At 39.4% G+C, this 23,632-nt stretch overlaps 1 protein-coding gene across 7 annotated transcripts in view; it reads left to right on the plus strand.

The window, feature by feature from the left end:
- The window catches only part of FRAS1 (Fraser extracellular matrix complex subunit 1), a 474,784-nt gene that overhangs the window by 294,387 nt on the left and 156,765 nt on the right, over nucleotides 1–23,632 (plus strand). For 6 of the 7 annotated variants that reach the window (XR_005215891.1, XM_037830061.1, XM_037830063.1 and 3 more), the window contains 7 exons: nucleotides 7,277–7,429; nucleotides 7,668–7,814; nucleotides 13,118–13,264; nucleotides 15,793–15,933; nucleotides 16,878–17,018; nucleotides 18,558–18,698; nucleotides 21,463–21,733. Coding sequence is in view for 6 of the 7 variants with exons in the window: in XM_037830061.1 (XP_037685989.1) it covers nucleotides 7,277–7,429; nucleotides 7,668–7,814; nucleotides 13,118–13,264; nucleotides 15,793–15,933; nucleotides 16,878–17,018; nucleotides 18,558–18,698; nucleotides 21,463–21,733 (1,141 nt within the window). In the remaining variant the exon portion in view is untranslated. The remainder of the gene's footprint in view (nucleotides 1–7,276; nucleotides 7,430–7,667; nucleotides 7,815–13,117; nucleotides 13,265–15,792; nucleotides 15,934–16,877; nucleotides 17,019–18,557; nucleotides 18,699–21,462; nucleotides 21,734–23,632) is intronic. The other variant, XM_037830066.1, reaches the window with a different exon arrangement.

Genomic DNA, 23,632 nt, shown 5'->3' on the forward strand with positions numbered 1-23,632 from the left:
TATGTACAAACACCTGAAATTCCATCTGCATGCATCCCCACCCCCACATGCTTACACACTAGTGATCTGAAACAGGCAAACATAAATACACATATCCTGCATCTCTTCTTTCCTTGGCAATCTTAATGAGTCTTTTATTTAAAGACTCTTCTCTGGAATTGAAATACTAACAAACAAGAATTTGCCTACTGAGTAACAATAATAAGAATCTGGGAACTCTCACCCCTGCGTCCAGAACTTATGCTGTTTTAAAGCATTTATTAAATGCATGCTTACCATTTGGACATATTTGAGGTCAGCCTTGTTTTCTCTGATTACCCGTAGGAAGATCAGATGCAAATGCTTTACCACGCAGATGGAGCTTTTAGGATGGAACATTAATCCTTGCAGAGGCTGCTAGATTGGTGGGTTGGAAACTCAGTTCCTCTATTTTGTTCACTGCAGTCCTGGTACAAATTAAGCAGTGATGGAAGAAACTTCCTCTAGTATATCCTGTGTGAAGTTGCTCTAGTTATTATCTGTGGGGCGAAAAAGGAGTGAAAGGGTGGGGGGGTGGGGTGAAGGATTTTAGGGAATTTCACTCTTGGTTTGTTGGTCTCTCTGACGACGCTGCCATTTTACAGACACAATTTCTGACATTGTGGGTCCAGCAACCATCTGAATTCAGACTGGTCAAATAGTCACCACCTACCAAGAAGGATCCAAGAATAGCCTCCAAATCAACTTAATCCTTAGAAAGTATGTTGACAGATTTTACTGTGAAGTGACTGGTGTTGTAGCAGTTCCCCCGAACACACAGCCACCTCCCAGAGTGCCTGGAGCTGGGGCTCACACCACCTCTTAATTACGGTTAGACTGCGTAATTAATACATTTGCCTGGGCCATGGGGATATTCTCTTCATGCCATCAAATCGTAACTGAAAAAAGCATAGTTTGTGAATTATCTAACTCAAGCCAAGTAGTGCCCTTTTTCTCTTGGCTTGAAGTAGATTTTGAAAACCAGGTAGCATAACCCACATTGACTTCTCCATGAGCCCCAATTCCCCACAATTCCTAGCATTTTTGTTACAATTATTTATTTCTTCAGTCAACAAATATTAGGCACTACCTACTATGTACTAATAATTTAGCCAAATTCAACTCTGCTTGTCTTTTTTAAAGGACGTAGCCTTCGACATTGACAATCTTGTGGAAAGGTCTTCCTCCACTCATGATCAAAAACAAACCACCAGGATTTTTTATTTTTCCTCTCTCAGGGGACACCCCAACACCCTCCAATCCCAGCCATGATAGTTTTCATATACCTAAATCATATATCCATTTTTAAAAAAACAAACTTTTTATTTGAATAGATCAGCCCTCTCCAAATCACAGCACAGGATAGCACGAGACCACAGCACTACTGATTCTTAAAGAATGTTCTGCTAGGGCTGCCTTCAGCCTGTTCCATGCGAGGGGAGGTCAGGGACAGTGAACTCTGCTGCCTTTAATTCTTTTATTCCTCTCCAGCTTGACGGGTTTTTCTAGGGTTGGGTAGGCAGATGGAAGGTGGAAGTGGGGTTGTGGGGAAGCAACTGGCTCTATTAGCCCAAATGCACTTTCAGGCTTGCTTTTGTTTGTTTTTTTCTCTCTCTCACCTATACCCTGGGCTCTCTTAGAAGCAGTGAATTTGATAGCTTTGTAGGTCTTTGTAGATTTTGACAGCTTTCTGGGAGCACGTGATGGCCCCATGCTTCCTAGTCTAGTGGAGTAGAGGCACAGTGGATGAGTAAGGAATACACTAGTTGATGTCTCTTATTATTTGGTCACATACTCAGCTGTAATTATATATCCACAGTCGTTTTTCCCCACCAGGCTGAAAGCTCTGCAAGTATAATAGACATTTCAACCACTTGTTGTTTGAAAGAAATGAGACTTTTTCAAATGCTCAACCTCACTCACTTTTAATAAAAGAAATGCAAAGTCAAACAACCAAATAACACCAATTTTCACCAACCAAATTAGCCAAGACCATTTTCCTATTTTTAAATTACTTAGTGCTGGCAAAGTTACGCTGAAACAGTCTTATGAACTGCCTGTAGAAATATAAATAGATACAAACTTTCTGAAAAGAAATTTGCAGTACCTATTAAGAAGTTTAAATTTTTTCATGCTTGTAGTGGTTAAAATTGTATGTATGCTCTGCCTGGCCCTGGCATCAAGGGATTGAAAATGGCTTCTTGAACAAAAGGGGGAAAAGAAAGGTAACAAAACAAGGTTACAGTGACTAAGATTTCAAATAGAGTCGAGAGGCTAGCCTGTAGGTTACTGTTATGCAAGCTCCCGCTAGATATCCCAGATAGCCACAGTATGCCAAGCCCTAACCAACAGTAGTCCCCAAATATGTAGGTCCCTATCTGAGATTCTACTAAAGTGTCACTCACTAAGTTTCTCTCTCAGAAACTTAAATCCACCAGACTGTTCCTATGCCAGACAAGTCCTAAAACCCAGAGGCAACAGCTTCTTTAAGAGCAACAACCAGATGCAGCCTCCTTCCCCATGTCAACACCCCCTTTCAATATGAACAGTTAGGGTGGTCATTGCCTAGATACCCCTGAAGATTGAGAAGGTGATTAAACGAGAGGAAGGGGTAACAACAGACAAGATAGGATTTAACAAAGGATTATGAATACTGGATCTTTATATGAATATATATATATATATATATTTAGATGCTAGGGTATTAGAATAGCTAGAAGGAAATGGTGGAACTGTAACCCATAAAATTCTTTGAAATTTTCTCTATAGCTACTCGTTAAATTGTACTTTGAAAGTTATCACTGTTAGGTATATATGTTACATTTCACAATAAAATATGTATTTAAAAATATTGTATGCTCTGTAGTCAGTTTGGATGCCAGGTGTATGAGCAAAGAACTTAACCTCAGCATATTTTATAATCTATAAACTGGAGATAACAACATTGCTTATTTTGTCTTTTTAAGTGAGAAATGCATTTAAAATAAATATTACAGTGCCTGGTGTAAATTTAGAGATCAATAAATGTAGGCTATAATAATAATATAAATTTTACTCTTTTTACATTGATCCTCAAAATAAACTGAAATGCAGATAAAGATTTATGCACAAAGATTTTCATCATGGCCTTATTTATAAAGGTGGAGAAACATTAGAAGTAAATGTTCAAATTATAAAAAGATGTTGTTTTTGGTATATTATATGTCCCATAAAAATGATGTTTACAAATATTCCCTGGCAACATGTGGCAATGCTTGTGGTATTGAGTGAAAAAAGTATAGTATACCTGCATTAAATATAATCTCATCTATGTCTATAAAATTGTATAGTAATCTATGTATGTAAAATTGTGTAGAAAAAAATTTTCTTAATGTAAATTTAAAAAAATTTTTAACATGAATTTAAAAAATATTATATTTTATAGAAATTTTTTTAAATGTCAGTATTAATACTGATTGATTCTGAAAGGCATATTTGGGGGCGTTTTTATGTTCATACTTTATAAAAATATTTTTCGTATTTTCTTCCATGGCTTACTTTGTAGTCAGAATAATAAACCCTCAAGATCCCTGGGGCTTGAGCCTGAAGTCTGCTCATAGGTGTTGCCCAATAGAACTGGACTGGCCATTTGTAGCCTGCATTGCCTGAGCTCTGTAGTCTGCCCAAGGGAACTATACTTTTCTGGTTGTAAGTCAGAATATTGGTATTTATACTCAAATCCTTGTTGCTCTGATTTCTGGCTTCTTTTCCCTGTACATCGTTACTCATTTCGAGATCTCCCAAGAATTCTCTCCTATGAAGAGATATTTACTTCTGGCCTCTGAAGGCCAAGGCATTTCCTAGTGTTAGGAATTTATTATTCTTTTCTGCTTACTTTAATAAAAACCAGTCTGCCAATCTTTATAGCAGGATTTCAGAGCATCTCTATTTAAGTGGTCTTCTATTGGGGGCTTGTATATGGCAGAGTTGGAAAAGGAGGTCTTGCATGAATGGATTAGTGTGGGACCCACTCAGGTTGCTGCATTGGAATGAATTTATTCATGGGATCAGGAGTTCAGTATGACTTTGTAAACCATTGGAATGAATGCATGTGGTGAACAAATATCACAGAGTCCAACTTTTCCAAACTCAGTTACCGTCTTCTTGTGTCAGGTAAAACCATAAACTAACTTGGATTAATGTGATACTTTGGGCAAACTGCAGTTGATTGTTTTATATTTTTCAGGTGTCATTTATTGATTTCTCCTTGGTCCTCACTAAATCATACAATGTGATGTGTCCAGGGATTCATCTGATGCATTCATATTGCTTAACTCAGAGCTGTGGAGAGAGGCAGAGACTTTGAGTGATTTAAGAATCTTGGCAACTCATGAACCCTTTTGGGTATTTGTACACCAAAGTCTGATCCAAAGAGCCATGTCTGGTTTAAGACCTGCAGGGAATGAGACGTGTTTAGGAGGAGGGAAGAAGTTAAGGGCTGTGAGGAATCCCTGAATTTATCTGACAGTCAGAGGCAGAGAAAGAGAACCCTACCATAAGGAGTACCAGAGAAAGCATGCTGGGGAAGGAGAGGGCTTCAATGAGGAGAGGTGGTCAAAAGTGCCATGTGTCTCAGAGGACTCAGGTAGGATAAGAAATTCAAGGAAGCCAGTACATTTATTTGGTCATTGAGTTCATCGGAGACCTTCTCAAGAGCAATGCTGCAGTTTACTTGTGGAGATTGGAGGCAGAAAACAGTAACATGAGGGGTGAGAAAGTCAAGGAAGTATGGTAGGGAAAGGAAGGCAGGAGATAGGGTGGTTGTAGAGGCAAACTTTTGGGGGATAGATGATGTAGGTCATGTTTCAAGGTTAAGGGCAAGGAGAGTGTGAAGACAGATGGTGAATGAAAGGTGAAATAATATTGAAAATTGGCTCAAGAATGTGGTTAGAAGGGTTAGCCATTTCATCTTCTGAGATGGGTAGAAATAAAATAAAAACAGGTAAAGATAAATGTTTCAAGGTTGAAAGGAAGGAGATGAAGGTGCTCGTGCTTGTAGGCTGAGTGAAGTAGAAGATGAGCTCACCTGTGGTGATATGGAGGGCAGGCAGAGTGGGATTGGTGACCTGAAAAGAGTGAAGAAGTTTAGAGCAGCTGCCGTGAGAGTGGAAGAAGGTCCCTAACCTAGCTCCAGCTTCCTTTAGAAGTAATTAATCTTGACTTATTGTTTTTTATCTTAAAAAATAATTGTAGATGGAAACCAGTGTTGTGTTTGGCAGAAGAATTAATAAAAATCTTTGATTCAAAAAAAAAAAAAAATCTACATTGCACTCCTCATTTAAACAGCTTCTAGAGAGCCCCATGATCAGACAAATCCATAAATATTTATTTATTGTACCCACAAAATACTCCAGAGGTTTGCTTACTTTCTCTTCAAAGCATCCTCTTGGTGATTATTCTTTCTCATTGCTCTAATTGCATGCTAGAGAGGTAAAACTAGTCTTTAAACTACTGAACACCTGCTGACTTTGTTTATGCATGCCTAGGTCCAGACTATCTGTAAGCACTTGTTTTAAAGAGGAAGAGACCGTGACTTTTCAAATAATGGATCCTTGAATCAGGAGTGTTTCCAGGTTTCCATTCTGAACATTTACCCACTCTTCAAAGTAATCTTAAATAGAATCACCTTCATTTGCTCCGGTAACTTTTGAAGCTTGTTGAATCTCCCCTTTGCACACCTAAGTATTCCTGGGACTATGAGGAGGACATGGGAAAAAGAGAACAAAATGCTTGGCATTCTGTGGAAGCCATACACCAAACAAAAGGAAATAGTTTCCTTATCATGTTTCTCTCAATTTAGTCCTCATTTCCTTTATAATTTACTGAAGGGCTATAATGAGAATTAATTTGCCTTTGGGTTATCAGGGATTGTTCCCATACTGATGAAAGGCTGGTTGTAATTTGAAACTCCTAAAGTTCAGAGAAAGGTCAAGGGCTATTAGTTTGTATGCTGCTAGAAGAGTCTGCACTTTTGAGGACACTTGGTTTGACTTCCACAATGGATATACAGGTCCTAGAAAGGCTTCTCATGCAGATGAATGGGCGCTGGGTATGGGAGAGAGATCTGCTTCTTGTACAGGGAACATGGTTCAGATGACCAGCAATTAAGAAAGTGTATCACCCAGGGTAGAGAGATAAAGACCTCTTCTAATAGAGTTCAGTTGGCAGGCAATTTGTTTTATTGACATGGATTTTTTTTTTTAAGTGAAAACATTACTAGAGATCACAATCTCCATCTACAAGGGCTTGACATGAAACAACAAGATATGTCTGGTTCCGGGTGGTGAATTAGCAAGTGCAAACAAATGCTTTGACTCCTACAGGGGAAGAGAAGAAGGCCCTGAAACTATAATTCTTTCTTCTCTTTTCCTAGGTCTTTATGCCTTTTTCATTTGGGTGGATAATTAGGATTTGTGGGTTTTATTCCATCTTTGGGGTGAAGGATGGTAAATGGACTTGAGGGTAATTACCACATAAAGACAGGACAGAGGTTTTCACCTACAATGGAAGCTGAACACAATCAAGTTATTTAATTAAAGGATGGCCATTGTATGGGTGAAAACAAGAGACAATGCTGGCAGTCCAAGACAATTTGCTGATTAGCTTTTATCACAACCAGAACTACAGAGCTTCTGTGAATTATGTAGTGGGACATGAAAATAACTTTTCCAGTTCTTCATAATTTTACCTCCAGTTAAAGAATAAAATTTTCTGGTAATTCAACCCAATTATCTACGAACCCCAATCCCTTCATACCAAAGATTGAAACTGATATATTGACTCTGGGAAGCCAAATTTATTGAGAAGGAGGCAAGTGGAGGGCACTATACACTGAATGGGGGACACGTGTTGCTTTAGTTCTCTAAGCTCTGGGGGTAAATGCTACTAATACTGATGACACGGTTCTGTTACTCTGACGCTTCTCTCTAAACCTCTAGCAAGTACTGTCTCTGGCTACTCTAGTACTTGAAGGTCATTCAATTGGAAAGGGATGCAAATTCAATTGCTGTGCTGGGCCTGACCATCTCCTAAAAACCTCAACCACACAATTTGTATAGGTCCCAAGCTTCTCCTCCGCTGACACATATTGCCTTTGGGCTACTCTCCAGCTGTCTGTGTGGCAGTGTTGGTAATTGAAATCCCTTCTGCCTTTGGTGTAGGGATTAAACTTCGTGCTCATGAGCATCCATGCCTTCCGTGTGCTCCTCACCCTTTCCAGATTGCCATCCTCTGTGCCAGCACTGTGCAGCTGATCTCCACAACTCTGGGAGCATATGCCTGAGGTGCCAGAATGCCCACTACCTGCTGCTAGGGGACCACTGTGTTCCTGACTGCCCTTCTGGATACTACACAGAGAGAGGGGCTTGTAAAAGTGAGTAAGTGCTGGACACACAGGAGCTGGAGGTGCCTCTTAAGGTGCTCTTTGGGGCCATAGCTGGGAAGGCTTGACATTCCCGAGAGCCAGAGGAGGCAGAAAGTCTGCCGGGGGACCATAAACCAGCCTAGCTAAAGCTCTGAGAATTAGGGCTTTTATTAACTGTACTTGGGAAGCTGCTTTGGAAGGGAGTCTGATTTTAAAGATTCTGCTTATCTCCTTTTTCCCTCTGCAGGATGTCACTCCTCCTGCAGAACCTGCCAGGGCAGAGGCCCCTTCTCCTGCTCTTCGTGTGACACCGACCTTGTTCTGTCCCATACTGGCACCTGCAGCACCACCTGCTTTCCTGGGCACTATCTCGATGACAACCGTGCTTGCCAGCGTAGGTCCATTTTTTGTGTGTGTGGATTTTTTTTAAATGAACATCCTCTCCTTTCCTGCTCTTTTGGGGTCATTGAAGGAACTATGAAGTCATTACTTCCATATTCTTACTCGGTAGCCTTTGTTTTTGTAAAAGGAAGAAAATGAATCTACGAGGGCCATATGGAGAGCTTTAGCAAATTTTAACTCAGGTATCAGCCAAATTGAAAGTGCTGGACTGGGGAGCTTCCCTGCAGCTAGCAACTGTGTGACCTTAAGCAGGGCATCTACCCCTCTAAATAAAGGTATCAGTCTATTGTACCTTTGTGGATTCTTTCAGCAATCCAGTTCTAAGATCTATGCAGAGAATGAAGATCATTCTAGTTACATGACCAGTGACCTGAGCACTTCTCCAGATTTAATTGGTTTTCAATGTGTGTTTTTTGAATATTGACTATGTTCAAGGCTTTACATGCTGCCTAAAGAAGAGTTATATTGTCTTGCATGAGGGTTATTTTATAGATGTCTTATTTCTCAAATATAAGTCAGGATATGATTCATTTTCCCAAGCCGGGCACAAACAAAGAGGATAAATTAAGGAAAGGGCAAATCTGGGTGAAAAGAAATTAGCAAATCCTTCAGAGATGAAGGAACATTTGTGATAGGCTGAGGCAGCTTACTTTATTTCAATCACTAACTTGTGATTTGCCAAAAAAAAAAAAAAAAAATCTGTTATACTTTCTCCTTTTGAAAATGACAGTTACCAAAGATAATGCTGATATTTCAATTTGTTCTAGGAAGTACCATGTTGAAGGAATTATAGAGTAGTGGTTAGGAGGGTAGGTTCTAGAGTCAGGAGCTTAAATTGAAATCCTAATTACCATTTATTAGCTTGACCTTGAACAAGTGCATTAGCCTCTAGGTCTGAGTTTCTTCATCTGTAAAAGGAGGATTATAATTTTATCTGCATTCTAATATTGTTGCACTTGATACAGATCCCAGTAGAGAGTACAATCTTAGTATTAACTGTTGTTGTTGTCATCGTTGTCGTCATCCTCCTCCTCATCATCACCTGGAATGAGATGCAAAAGATACTTGTATTTTATAGATAGGTATTACTTTTAGCTTATTGAGATGCTTGTGAGGATTTGCATTTGAAGTGAAGTTATATGGAACTCACTATTTTGCACTGTCTATGGAGATACTGAGATTAAAGACCTTTTTTGGATGAATGAGAAGATCTTTTTACCTTTGTAACAAAAATTTGGCTTGATATATATCAACTGTCTGCCACAGTCTGTAGACTCAGTAATACCAGAGACACAATGAAATACTTGCATGTTCTATTCAAGAGCAAGAGAGTGTTGGTGGAGAAATAGTGACTTAGATTTATGAGGCTCTTCATAGCAGTGGAAGCACAGAAATAAAAGTTCAAAAGAAAAAATAGAATCCCTGATATGGAGTATAGGTAACAAAAATATGTTACATTGAATGCATATTTTTCTTCTGGGAAGCTCTTCCCTTGCTTCAGTGACCTCTGTGCAAATACATTTGCCATGCTACTGTGTAAATGGGATTTTATAGAATAGTCTATTGAATTAGGAATTAGGAGTCCCCTAACTTCAGTTCTTTGCTAAAGCTCAAGTTTCATTCTTTCTAAGGTTAAATAAAATAAGCTCCCAAGTTGGGATATGTTAATTTCTGGTATGTCCAAAAATTCACAATGCCCCTGTCTAATGCTCATAATTATAGACACTTATGGGCATGCCGGTCTTACAAAATGCACCATAAAGTACTTTTGAGGATATGTGATCAGTATTAATGGGAGGCATTGATGACCAAACTGTAGAAGAAAGTAAGGACTGGAGAGCTGTCTTCTTCTAAAAAGATGCTGTCATTTTGATTTTTTCAGAGGCGCTGACCTGGTAGGCATATGCTCTGGTTACAGCAATATTTAGAAATTGTGTGCTATTAAGTGAGCTCTAAAATTTAGGGATGACCAGTTGAGGCAGGAACTTTTTAAAAGAGATGATAAATAAGGTTCTCAGTGCTTGAAACCACAGTGCTACGGAGTTGGTGGAGAACCAACCCAAGCTAACCTTGTACCTGACGCCGAGGTTCTGTCTCACTCTCCCTCACGGAACTTCACCAATGAGAAAGGAAGCCAGTTCCATAACTGTGGAGCTATAGTTGTTTGGCAGTTGTTTCTGAACTGCCCTATAACTTACCTCTGACCCAATAAAGAATAAGTCTCTTCCCTTGTTCACATTGGAAGTTCAAAAGCTTGAAATTAACTGTCCTTTCCCACTTGAAGTTCTCTGCTTAACAGAACTGGAGCCAATAGAATATTTAAGCAGAAATGGATGACCATCTCTTAGACCTGTGGTAGAAAACAGGCCTGTTTCAGAGGGAGAACGGACTCAATAAGCCATGAGGCCCCTTCCTGCTTGATGAACGATGGTTAAAGTACACCTCCGCTTCCTTCTCTGGTTTCTCGTCCCCTCACTCCCCTCTTCACTGTCCCCTGAACACTCCCCATGGGGTCAGTGACCTCAGAGAACTGTACCTGGTACTCCAGATGTGATCACACCAACAAACTTTGTAACAGGACTAATACTTAAAGTCATCCAACTATAACAAGATGGAGAAAACACTATTTGTCTGCATTCCTCTTGAGTTGGAAACTGAGAACCCAAGAGACTTTGGTTGTGCAGAACTCCCCTGTGTGAGAGAGAGGGTCAGCCATTTGCAGTTTACCTTGGAGAGGAAAGAAGGATTAGATGAGAAGGAGAAGGGTAGAGCCAACAGAAGCCTCCAACTCTTCAATGTGACCCTGCAAATCTCCCTAAAGTCTTCAACATTTCAAAATGCTCATAATGAATCTGTTTGTTTTGGAAGTCAGCGAAGGGGCTGAGTTATGCTTTGAAGTACTAAGGGGAAATGAAAGACTGCATGTAAGGATTCTGGAACATGGAGGCAGAGGAAAGCTTGAGAATGTGGGCTATGAGAAATAGGCTAGAGAGGAAGGGTGTCGGCCGGTCACTCCTGTTCAGAAGGTGACCTAGTTTTGCAGCTCTCTGTTCATCAGGGGACCAGCTGACATTTAGGTTACAGGAAGACTTTCCAGCTTAAGACTGTTAGTTTCTTTAGTAACCATATCATGCTTTTAGTTTATAGTACACTTTTTAAAAATTAATTTTATTTATAAACATTCCACATCCACTACTCATAAACTCCCCCTTACAATAAGCTTTTAATCAACGAAAATTCTTAGATCCTTTTTTATAGGAACTGCTGTCTAGACAGGTCTCTATTTATGCAGTTGTTTTATTACTTTACTTACAGTTCTGCTCATTTCATTTGATAATTTCTGGTTTCTCGGTTCAACTGGTTTAAAATAACTTTGGACTGTCGTCCTTTCAGCTTGAGAACTTAAATATATGTGTTTTCTATGTAGGTGTATGTGACATATGTAAACATTAGCACGATTTCTTTGTCATTAATAAAAATATTGGTCAAATAAAAAACTAAGTCTTAATTCACTATAGTCGTCTACTAAAGACACTCCTTCTACCAATTAAAAAGATTTACTTATCATTTTTTGAGTATGCATTTCAACCATCTTCAAACTACTTCAAACTACTCAGCCGTATTCATTTTGTATTCACAATTTATCTTTGGGTTCTTTGTCAATGCTTTGGATACACTCTGTACAGAAACCCTAGCAACAAACAGCAAAAGTTTCTTCTCATATGAGCTTCCAACAATTAAAATATTTTTTAATAATTATCCCTAAACTCTCTATCTCAAAGTTCAGTTTAGAATTTTTCTAAGACTTCAAATTACTAATCTGTGTATTGTAATGAATATTTTATACTGATGATTTTCCTTGTAGGTGAAACAAGAAGACCTGATTTCTTTTTATTTTACAGGGAGGTAATTTCCCTGCAGTGCACCACATGCTCTAACATCCTATAGGTCTTAAACTCACTCAGTTGCCCTCTAGATTTTTCTCTGACTCATACTTAGAGAAGATTTCAGGATGCAGCAAAGATACTGGTGCTTATGTACATATAATTACATTTTCATGCTTCTTTCCCTCATGCAGCAATTGTTTACTGAACACCTACAATATGATAGGTAGCCAGCTCGGTGCAGGAACAAAGCAAACCTGACTTTTGCTTTCATAAAGCTTACAGCTTAGAGGATGTAGATGTTAAATCAATAATCACTTAAATGAAAGTTGTTACACGTGACATGAAAAAAATGTGTCAGGTGCCATGACATCATATAACTGGGAGATTGTTCAAGACTGGAGAGTCAGGAAGGCCTTCCTGAAGAAGAGGTTGAAGGATGAATGGGAGTTAAAGACAAGAGACTTGGTGATTATTTCAAGAGAAGCCCAATATTTGTGTTCGGATTGCCAGATGCAGAGAGTAGAGGGATTGGTGGAGGAGCAAAATCTGCAGAAATGATGCTTGGGTATATCCCAGGATTGAAGAAAGAAGGGAGTTCTTAGATGAAAGGGCCCTCTGAAACCTGAGCAGTACAAAAGAAACACTGGTAGATGCATAGAAAGTAGATTGCAGAAGGGTCAGGCTGGATATAGATGTTTTCAATGTATTGGCATTTGTGGAGATAGAGAAAAGCAAAGAGAGCTAGAATAAATAGTACCCAGAGATTAATTAGATTAGGGGTTAGAAAGGGAGGAATCAAGATAGATTCCAAGATTTCTAGCATGAACAGCTGTGTAGATGGAATTACCAGCTATTAAATTTGGGAAGATGGGAGCTTGGCCAGATTTGGAGATCATCCCTGAATGCCTGAATTAAGTGGCTGCTAAAAATTACAACTGGGCAAAGCAATAAACCAGGTCAACTTTAAGTCCTTTATACCTTAAAATATGGCATTCCCTGAGCTCCACAATAACATTGTTGCCTAGTTTTAATCTTGGCAGCATCCAAAAGTCTGAGTCTACATCATGAAATATACATGGGAACTTGATTCCTTAATTAAGGTTCAAATAAAATTCTGGACCGTATTTCCAGAAATCCTGAAGTAAGTATCAATTCTATTGCTGTATCATAGGGCAGTTTGGATGTGGGATTTCCATTCTTGGGTTTATAATTTATCTTCTCTGGAAAATAAGATTACCCTATTTTTATTTTGGAGAGTAAGATTATCTTCTGTTTTTCTTGATCACAGGGGAGAGTTATGAACAGGTTGGCACGGGGCTTTGTTCGTTTGCAGCATCTGTCTAGGTTTGATCAGTGCCTGAGTATTTGCAATTGTAATCATTTGTTCATTCTCTTCCTGTCTACTCAGCATGCAGTGAACATTGTCGAAGCTGTGATTCACAGGCTAGCTGTACCTCCTGCAGAGATCCAAACAAGGTCCTGCTCTTTGGGGAATGTCAGTATGAGAGCTGTGCCCCACAGTACTATCTTGACTTCTCCACCAAGACATGCAAAGGTAAAGCTCTGCCTGAATTGTATATTAGATTCTTTTACTCAGTGACACCCCCTTGCTACAGATATCTAGTCCTCCACATTGGGAAAATACCAGTCATCATATGATTAGACTTTCTCTGATGAAAGCAACAATTTATTATGTAGATATATATATTTATTAAGCAAAAATTTTTGAACACCAACTATGTGCCAGGCAGCGTGCTAGGTATTGATAACTAGACCAGAGGTGGCCAACTGGAAACCTTTATGTTGCATTTGGCACATAGATATGTTTTGTTTGGTCTGCCTAATGTTACAGTGTTTTAAAAAATTTAATTATTTGCCTTTTAAAAATCAGGTTTCACTTACAAGTCAAGATTATCAGTTTCTTTTGAAAAATCAGAAGATCTGGCATTACTGGATCTGCATTCCCACAGTGCAACAGTAGATTGGTGTCTAGTAGCTGTTGCCCTGTTTGGATGGAGAATGATCTTTTCAGTTCACCGCAGTCCCCACCATTCCCTATTCTATCACACCAGGCCTATTTTGAAGATTTACATCACTTTCCTGGACTCTGTAGACATGTGCATTTGCAACTCTAGATTGCTGGATTCTAAGCCTAATGAGGTCAGGAAATGTGTCTGATTTGTTTATCTCTGTTAATGAGTTAAGAGGTAGTCCCTGCCCTTTTTCCTTGTTCTCTGATGGTTGGAATTCTGGGGACTTATGCTCTTTAAATGGCAGTGCTCTGCAAAGAGAAAAACGGGGTTCAAGAACAGGTTTCCCTTGATCCTGTTCCATATCTTCTCTCCCTCTCTGCCCTCTTCCATGTTTTCCTCTCTCTGTTTCTGGCAGAAAAACTAGGGCTCACATATGGAGGTCAAACATCTGTTGAGTAAACTTAGGATGTTTTAAAGCTTTGCAAAACTGCACACTTTTCCATTCCAAGAAATTTTACTTGGTTGTCAACTTAGGTGGTCTGCTGTGCTGAAGACGACAGACACTTTTCTATTTTTTTCCTGTCTTACCAGTGGCTGTCAGCTTGCAGTAAAAATCAAGATCATCACAAATCCTCCCTGTAGTAAATGATTTAATAACTATGCTGGCAGTTTTTAAGGTTCTGTTTTAGTCATTTTTGCCCCTGGACTGATTCACCCAAATAGATGAGTGAGATTAACTTTATAAATCTTCTTTGAAGCACGTGTACTGTCTTGCACATTAACTTGCTTCTTTGGGACTTAGAAATATTGTATCAAGGAAGAGGGAAAGGTGACTAATGAGAAGTTTCCTCAGCTTCTTAGAGAGGAAGGAAGGTGGGCTTAAGACAGCATGAGTGGAGATATTTATTGAGCTTTTGCTATGTGCCAGGTTCGGTTCTTTACCTTCATTATTTCATTTATCTCCATGATAGTTTTATGAAATGGGTACTATTATAAGCCCTCCTTAAAGATGAAGAAACTGAAGTTCAAAAAGTGTACGGAAGTTGTGTAGGATAATACAGAGAAAAAGTGGCAAAGCCATGACTTAAATCAAACTTGCCTGACTTTGAAACCCAAATATTAACCATGCCATCCTATCCAATCTTCCATGCAGGAGGGCCTTCCATTGCCAGGTGGAACACTGGCTGTCATACTTGAGTAATCTGACTGTGTCAGAATTGCCTGAGCTATTCAACAGCAACAACAACAATAATAGTAATAGTAGTAATAGCAGCAGTGGCGGCAGCAACATGTTTACCTGGGCTCTGTCCCCTGAGTCTCTGACTCAGTAGGTCTGGGGTCGGGCCAGGCCATCTGTATTTCTCACACTCTCCCTGGATTATTTGGGTACACATCCAAGGTTGAGACCCACTGAATTTGAGGGCAGAGTCTCTGCCAGTCAACTTTGTATCCCCTCAGTTCAGTGTTGTGTGTCCCATAAGTGACCACTGAGTGACTGAATGTGTAAATGCGTCAGTTCTTCTGCCCTAAATGAGGTCTGTTGTTTCAAGGAAACCCTTAGTTTCTGGTCAGTTCCTTTATACCCATTTGAATCAAACATTGTCAGTTCTTTCTATCTTGCCAGTCAATGCCTGGACTGTGAGAAGTAGGCTGCTATGCAGCTGGTGTCAGGTCCATTCTTAGCTGAGTGTCTAATTTTCCATTACCTATGGGGCATTTGGAGAAGCTCAGGATTAGGTTTATGGGGTGAATTGGACACTCCCTACAGTAGGTTTTGAAATAAGATTTTGTGTGGCACGGGGATAAAGACCAGAGGCACAGGGAACAAGATAAAGTTGATAGGCTCCTTTGCAGTCCCTCTGACAAGCAGGCTCCATATGAGCCTGAAGTGATCCTTGTACATGCTCATGTCTAACATAATTAGGAAACACTAAACCTTAGACAAGCATTCAAGCTACTACAAGCAGAGTCCTCGTTAGAGCTCACTAATCTGACATCTCTTATGTTGTCCTCACTTTACTTGCAGCTGCAGACAGCGTCCTCATAAATTAGTCACTGGGGCTGAGGGTAGACAGAAAGGAAGCTGATCTAATGCAGACTTTCCTTCTAGAGTGTGACTGGAGTTGCAATGCATGCAAAGGGCCTCTGAGAACAGACTGCCTGCAGTGCATGGATGGCTATGTTCTGCAGGATGGGGCCTGCGTGGAACAATGCTCACCAGCATTTTACCGAGACTTGGGCCTCTGCAAGAGTAAGTATCTGGAGCCCCTACTCCACTCATCCAAGCTTCAGCCTCATCTGATTTTCCTGCTCTAAGAAGGAGCCTGTGACATGTTTCCATTCTGTTAAAAAAAAAAAAAAAAAAAAAAAAAAATCCAGTTCCTAGCTTCTTTCCTAAGAGCTTTTGGTTGTTATGATGAGAATTTCTTCTTTTCTTCTTCTGTGCCCAAATACAACATTTGTTATAATGTGAGGTTAGCATGGGAATCTTGGAGACGTGTGTCCACATAAATAGATAAGTTTTAGCCACTTCTGTTGAAGTTTCTAAAAAAATTGAACAGTCCCATCCTCCTGGGTGGGAAAGCCTATGACGCTGGTCATTTGAGCCCATGGAAAAACTATATTCTTTCTTCCACCATCTGCCCCCCACAACCTTCCACACGTCATATACCCCACCATCAACTCCCTCTGGCCCAGCAGCCCTTCAGCATCAGTTTAATACCACAGAATCCGCAGAACCTGAAATGCCCACCACAAGTCCACAGAGAACGTTCCTATGAGGGGTCCATAAGACTCTGGTAACTGACTTGATCAGGAAAGATTGACTCTTCAGCAAAGCAGTACAGAGAACCAAGGACATGCTAGTAATAACAATAACAGCGAGTATCTGTCAATCACCTTATAGTTTATCCAGTGCTTCCCAGTATTTAATTTGATCTTTACTCAGGGAGGTGGGCAAGACAGTATTTCTGTTCCCATTTTACAGGGACAACACTGAGGCACAGAAAGGTTGAGTGACTTATCCTAAGTCACCCAGCTGGTAAATACAGTAGTCACTTGTACTCCTTGGCTCCAGGGTTCTGCCCAGTATACCAAGTTGTATCCCTGCCTAGAGCAGAAAACTTCCTCTCTGCAAGAGCCAGGAGCCCCTTGAAAAGCCACACAGATTCTGCTGACTTGACTTTTGTCTTTCAGGCTGTGACAACCACTGTCTCCAGTGCCAGGGTGCCCATGAGTGCAGCCGCTGTGAAGGGCCATTTCTCCTTTTGGAAACCCAGTGTGTTCTGGAATGCGGAAAAGGGTACTTTGCAAACCATACAAATCACAAATGCACAGGTAACTTGCAGACTCTGCTGAGGACTTTGAAGGGGAGGTAAGGGCAGCAAGTAAGTCATGTGTGCTGACTCTCAAGTAACCAAAGCGAGTGTCTGAAGTAGAAGCAGAAAATTCAGGGAGATTGGTCTAAGTAATTGATGACTTCCCATGCACGTCTGCCAATTACTGGTTAAATAGGATATAGGAGTGGAGGCCAGTAATTCTCTTGCACAAATCAATATTGTCCCTAAAGGTCTTTATGAAAACAATGTCAATGTTTTATGGAATGAAAAAGCTTATATTGAACTAGTGAGGTACCCATTAAGAGTGGATCAGTCCCATCAATGTGGGCATTGAATTTTCAGTATGTAGACTAAATCACCTGTGACCCTTACATTGACGTAGTATCCTTGAAGGAAGAGGATTTGGGGGGACAATTTAGTGAGACACACTGGAGTTTTGATAATTAAACTAAAGCGCAGCACAAAATCTTATTCTCCTTGTCCACAGGTTCATCCTAGAGGGTTTCCCCAGCTGGTTCTCATCATTTCTATCAAAAGTTTGTACCTGTATGTGCCCACTTTAAAGAATCCCTGATGCATTATAATAATGCCCATTACCCAGACATAACATCTTACATTTCATCTAAGTTCCTTTGTATGCATCATCTCATTTGATATTCACAGTGACTTGGTGAAATATGGCACAGTATTCGCCTGTTTTACAAACAAAAAAAAAAAAAAAAGAGGCTTAATAGTGTTAAACAGGGCAGCATAAAACCAGATATTAAGCCTAAGTTTTCTGATTCCAATCCAGAGCCCTTTAAACTACCATGCTGCCTCTGTATAACAAAATCTCAACTGAGGAAGCAGAAAAATTAGGGAGTGAACACTGAATTTAAAGGTTATTAATCTGACTCAAAGAAATAATGCTATGGTCTTTTAAATACTTAGTGAGTTAAATAATAATAATAACAATGGCAATAATGATAGTAGTAGTTATAATACTAATAATTAGGGGCAGCAGTGCTAGTGGTGGTATGATTGAGCTCTTACAGTCTGCCGGGCGCTGTTCTTGTTACTTCACATTGTAACACATGTAATCCTCCCACCAATCATTTGCAGTAGGTGCTATTTCTGTCCCCACTTTTCAGACAAGAAAATTGCAGCTCAGAGTTAAACGAACTTACTCAAGGTGACCAGCTGGTAAACGATGGAGGAGGAACAGAACCCAGAAAGAGACTGTATCTTATTCACTATAAACTCTGTCTCTTACAAGTCAATATAGTTACCTTTTTAAACAATCTGTGTGCAAAATTTTTAGATCATAGTATATAAAGTGAGGCGTGTTCCTCTCTATTTTCCTTCCGAGGGTAGATCAGCATCCTATGAAAAGCGATAGGGAAGCTGTTGGGATTCTCTTTTGCTAAGTTGGGGGTCTTCTGTTACTTGTGCCCAAGCTCTTCTGGTTGCAGTCCTTTTACTTGCTTCTTACTGGCGGTCCCAGGTGAGTGTCTGTGCCTTTGCTGTGACTCACTGAAGCATGTCCTTTCTTTGATAGCCTGTCCTTGGGGGTGTTTGCAGTGTAGCCACAGAGACCGGTGTCACCTCTGTGCCCATGGCTACTTTCTGAAGAGTGGCCTTTGCATTTCCAACTGTGTTCCTGGCTTCTCTACCCACTCCTCGAATGCAACCTGTCTCGGTGAGTGCTTCTCTGATGAACTAGTGAATTCACCGGTAATTTCTCCATGGAAAGGTTGGGTTTGTAGATACAGTTGGCCTATGTGAGATAAGATATATATAGAATTCCCATTCTGGGAAAATCCCTGGTGCTGCTAAAGAATCAGGGATTGTTTACGGAATCTAAAAAATTGGGAAAACTCAACTTTTATGTTCTTTGGAAGGGAAAAAGAAGCAATCTGTGCTTTAAAAGTCACAGCTATTGGATCAGAAATTTGGCATAAAACTTATGGAGCTATGTTCCTGAAGGATGGCCAAGTTGTAGACAATGATATATATTTGCACATATATATCATTTATTTATTTATATAAATTGTAGTGCATAGAGATGCCAAGTATGTACATCTTTTTTGCACAGATGGAGATAAATTATAAATAAATAATGAATTGTGTGAGGAGCTCTCCCATTAGGTCCGCATGTTTGAAGTGGATGGATTTCAAACTACCCTGCTTGCTATTAAGAGCTTGGTAACATGTTAAAGGAATGGAGCTAATCTCTGCCAACCTGTTAATAGACACTTTACCTTAAACAACAAAGAGAAATGAATTTAAATTCAGTCTTAATTTTTTTGAATCACAAAAAATTGAGCCATAGATGATATGAACCTTGGCAATTTCATTACGGCTGAGCTTTTCTTAGCTTTTGACTCTCCTTCATCAGTAACATGAGCCAATTTTAATACCCCCCCCAATCAATCATATTTTCCATCTCTGTATTTTGACCTATAAAGATTGTAGAACTTCCCCATGGAAAAAAAAATATCTTTTGCATGTCTTATTGGGATCTATCTGGAAACCCCAAGTACCTGAGAATTAGCTTGCTCCTCTCGGGGCATAAAACTTGGCAAAATGAATTCCATTTTCATTAGAATAATCTTATAGACGTAGTTCTCCTGAAGTTTGGCATTCCCAAACTCTCCTGTTAGACCTGGTTGTAGAAGGGAATGTTACCAACTAAAGTCCAGGTGAAACAACTTACAGGACACAGATGAATTCATACCATGGTAGGAAACCCTTTGGGATGTCAGAGGCCATTGATAGTTTTTCTTCTTAACTTAATGCATCTCATCAGATATTTCATGTGGACAGAAATTATAAAACCTTAAAATGAAGGGTATATTATTTCACTTGAATTCTGTATATGAAGTAATGTTCTGTTGAGAATCTTACTTCAATGTATATTAACTAGTGCACTTACAGCAAATGGGATCAGACACTTGCCTCTTTTCTTGCCCATGACGGGGTCTGATGGTCAGGTATATCAGATGTGTCATGATAGGGTTGTGATTCTCAAACCAGATGGCCCATTAGGATTATCTTGGGAGCTTACAAAAATACAGATGCCCAAATCCCTTCCCAGAGCATCTAAATTGGAATCTCTAGGGGTGGAGCTCAGGCGTCAGTATTGTTTTAAAAGACCCCTATATCACTGCCCCCCCCTTTTTTTGTATTGAGATATAATTCACATACCATAAAATTTATCCTTCAAAGTATACCATTCAGTGGTTTTTAGTATATTTGCAAAGTTGTGCATCTATCACCACTATCTAATTCCGAACATTTTCATTACCCCAAAAATAAACCCCATAACCATTAGCAATCACTGCCAATTCCCCTCACCTTCCAGCCCCTGGCAACCACTATTCTGCTTTGGGGCTCCCATAGATTTGCCTATTCTGAATATTTCATATAAATGAATCATTCAATATTTGGCCTTTTGTGTCTAGCTTCTTTCATTTAGCATATTTTCAGGGATCACCCATGTTGTAGCGTGTATCTGTACTTCATTCCATTAGATGGCTGAATAATATTCCTTTGTCTGAATATACCATATTTTGTTTATCCATTCATCAGTTGATGGATATTTGTGTTGTTTCCACATTTTAGCTAGTGTAAATAATGCTGCTATAAATATTCATGTAGACTTTTTTTTTTTTTTTCATTTCTCTTGGGTATACACCTAGGAGTGGAATTTGCTGGATCAGATGGTAACTCAATGTTTAACTCTTTGAGAAAATGCCAGACTGTTTTCTCAAGAGGCTGCAACATTTTACATTTCTACCTGTCATATTCAAGAGTTCCAATTTCTCCACATCTTCACCAACAGTTTCATTGTTTCTTCTGGTGGGTGTGAAGTAGTATCTCGTGGATTTGATCTGTATTTTCCCAAAGTTTAATAATGTTGATCACCTTTTCATGTGCTTTTTGGCCATTTGTATTTCCTCTTTGAAGAAATGCCTATTTGCATCCTTTGCTCATTTTTAAAATTGGGTTATCTTTTAATGCTGAATTGTAAGAGTCCTTTATGTATTCTGGCTACAAGTCCCTTTTCAGATATACGATTGTTTTCTCCCATTCTGTGGATTATCTTTTTACTTTCTGGATAAGGTCCTTTAAAGCACAAGAGTTTTTAATTTTGATGATGCGAATTTATCTATATTTTCTTTTGTCACTTGTGCTTTTGTTGTCATATCAAAGAAAGCATTGCTTAATTCAAGATCATGAAGATTTACTCCTATATTTTCTTCTAAGACTTTTGTAGTCCTTATATTAGTGCTGTGCACCCAGAATGAGAACCACTGGGTTCACAGGAGGCCTGTGGTATAGAATAACCTAGAATCTCAATTATGTAGCTCTGAATTAATATTACAAGCCTATTTCTTTAAAAGAAAAAAGACCTAATTAGTGAATGTGCCATGACTGATCTTTGGATTCATGTTTTCCAGACAAAAGACACACTCCTAGTCTTCACGTGAATGGTTCCCTCACTCTTGCAATTGGTTCAATGAAGCCATTGGATTTTTCCTTCCTGAATGTTCAAGACCAGGATGGCAGAGTCGAAGACCTCCTATTCCATGTTGTGACCTTGCCCACCAATGGTTGGTTAGTGCTCTCAAGGAATGGAAAAGAGGTTCAGTTGGACAAGGCTGGCCATTTTAGCTGGAGAGATGTGAAAGAGAAGAAAGTCCGTTTTGTGCACAGCAAAGAAAAACCCAGGTGACTCAGTGCTTCTGTTGTTTTCCTCCTGCCTCCTTTCCATCCTTGCTTTGTGCCCCCTCCCCTAACCTGACTTCTCATTTTCAATAGCAATCCCTTTTCTTCTGAGGAAGATCAATACTCCACAAGTGTCAAGTGCTTTCATCTGCCTGTCATCATTTCGCTGTAATTGCTGAGAGAGTGTGCTTTTGTTAGAAGAGTTTTCATTTATCACAAAATTATGGGTAATTCTTAGATGCAACAGGAACATTCCTAGTACAATTACCCAGTTTTTGAGCTCAGCAGAAGCAAAGCATAATGTATAACCAGATGCTACAGCTGCTGCTTCTTCAACATTAGGGTAATATACTGGGGGTGGTGGGAGAGGGATAAAGGATGGAGCACAACATACTTTTCAAGGGGTTGTTGGTTCCCTAGAATTTCAAAGTTGAAGGAAACTAAGAGTCACAGTTAACTTTTTTTATCCACCTTATGGGATTAATTGTGGTTAATTTTTAAGCCTGATCCAATTTTCCCCTGATGCTTAGCACACGTCTGGCTGTCTTCCCTACCCCAGCTGACATATGCTTCAGGAATGCAATTGAATGTTAACACTAACCCAAGCAAATACAATTATATAATTAGCAGAGTAAATCTGCTAACCAGAAATCAGAGACTGTACCCCAAAGATTAGCCCATTGGATTATCTATCACCCTGCTCTCCTTCATTGGTGCAGATAATTCAGAGTAGACTCTATATGTAAACAAGAATTGAAACCCAAGGAACACCGATAAGGACACAATGAATATTTTCTACTGTCAACCCTAAATCTGAGATTATTTTTAACGTTTGAACTAGGACATAGGTGTAGAGAAAAACAGATTGCACTTCCTCTATTTCAGTTCAGAGCTGTTGATTCCAGTTATCTCAGGACAGCACCTAAGAAAAATAAGAACAACTAACATTTATTGAGTGCTGACTATAGGCCAGGCATTATGTTAATGTATATTTATTTTCTCAGTCTACAGATGAAACTGAAACCTTGATAATCTAAATAATCTTTTCCAAGGCCCCCACAGTCTGTGAGTATAGAGGTGGGACTTCAGCTCAAGGCTCTTTGATTTTGCATCCCATGCCTTTACCCACTATAATTTCTGGTCCCCTAATAACACTAAGTATAATGGGCATTATGCTTCTGTCCTCAAGGGACAAAATATCAGTGCATAGGGAATATAGTGCTACTGAGATGGGGCTTAAAATTATGGTATTTGTTATTGCAGAATTACTCTGCAAATTCATACTACATCTCCTGCCCTTATTCTGCTGCTAGGTAGTTCTTAAGTGTATGCATTACAAACCCATACCACACACACACACAGCTCTGCACTGTCATCATTTATCTTGTAAAAAGAATAAAACTCCATAGATGGTCAGTGCATGAATCATAACCCTCTTTAACCTATCATCAGAGTTTTCTTTTACAGTCTTATCTTTGCATCCCTAAACAGGACAAAGAATGGCAACAATTGTTCAGGGAACTTTTTCAGTACTTGTGTTTTTGTTTGTTTGGTTTTGGTACCTTTTTTAATGCTGTATTTTCTTTACTTCTGGTTATCGCAATTCTAAAACTTCAAACAAAAGAAAAACAAAAAGAATAGTAAAATAAGGTTGGTAGAAACTCATGAAAAAAAGGAATACTGTAAATGTCTGAATGATACACAAACAAAAGGGCCAACCTGCCACAAAGATCTGTGTTGGTTTCCCCCCTCCCATGAAAACACTGACCATTAAGCTTCAGGATTGGAATTCTTTAAGACTGATTCCTTTAGGATTGGAATATTTCTGTGGAGTAAAAGACAGATTGTAAGTGTAGTTGTAGTGACCATGATAATCTGGCATTGCTGAGATGCTGAAACAGT

The sequence above is a fragment of the Choloepus didactylus genome, chromosome 3, assembly GCF_015220235.1.
Source record: "Choloepus didactylus isolate mChoDid1 chromosome 3, mChoDid1.pri, whole genome shotgun sequence".
Lineage (NCBI taxonomy): Eukaryota > Metazoa > Chordata > Mammalia > Pilosa > Megalonychidae > Choloepus > Choloepus didactylus.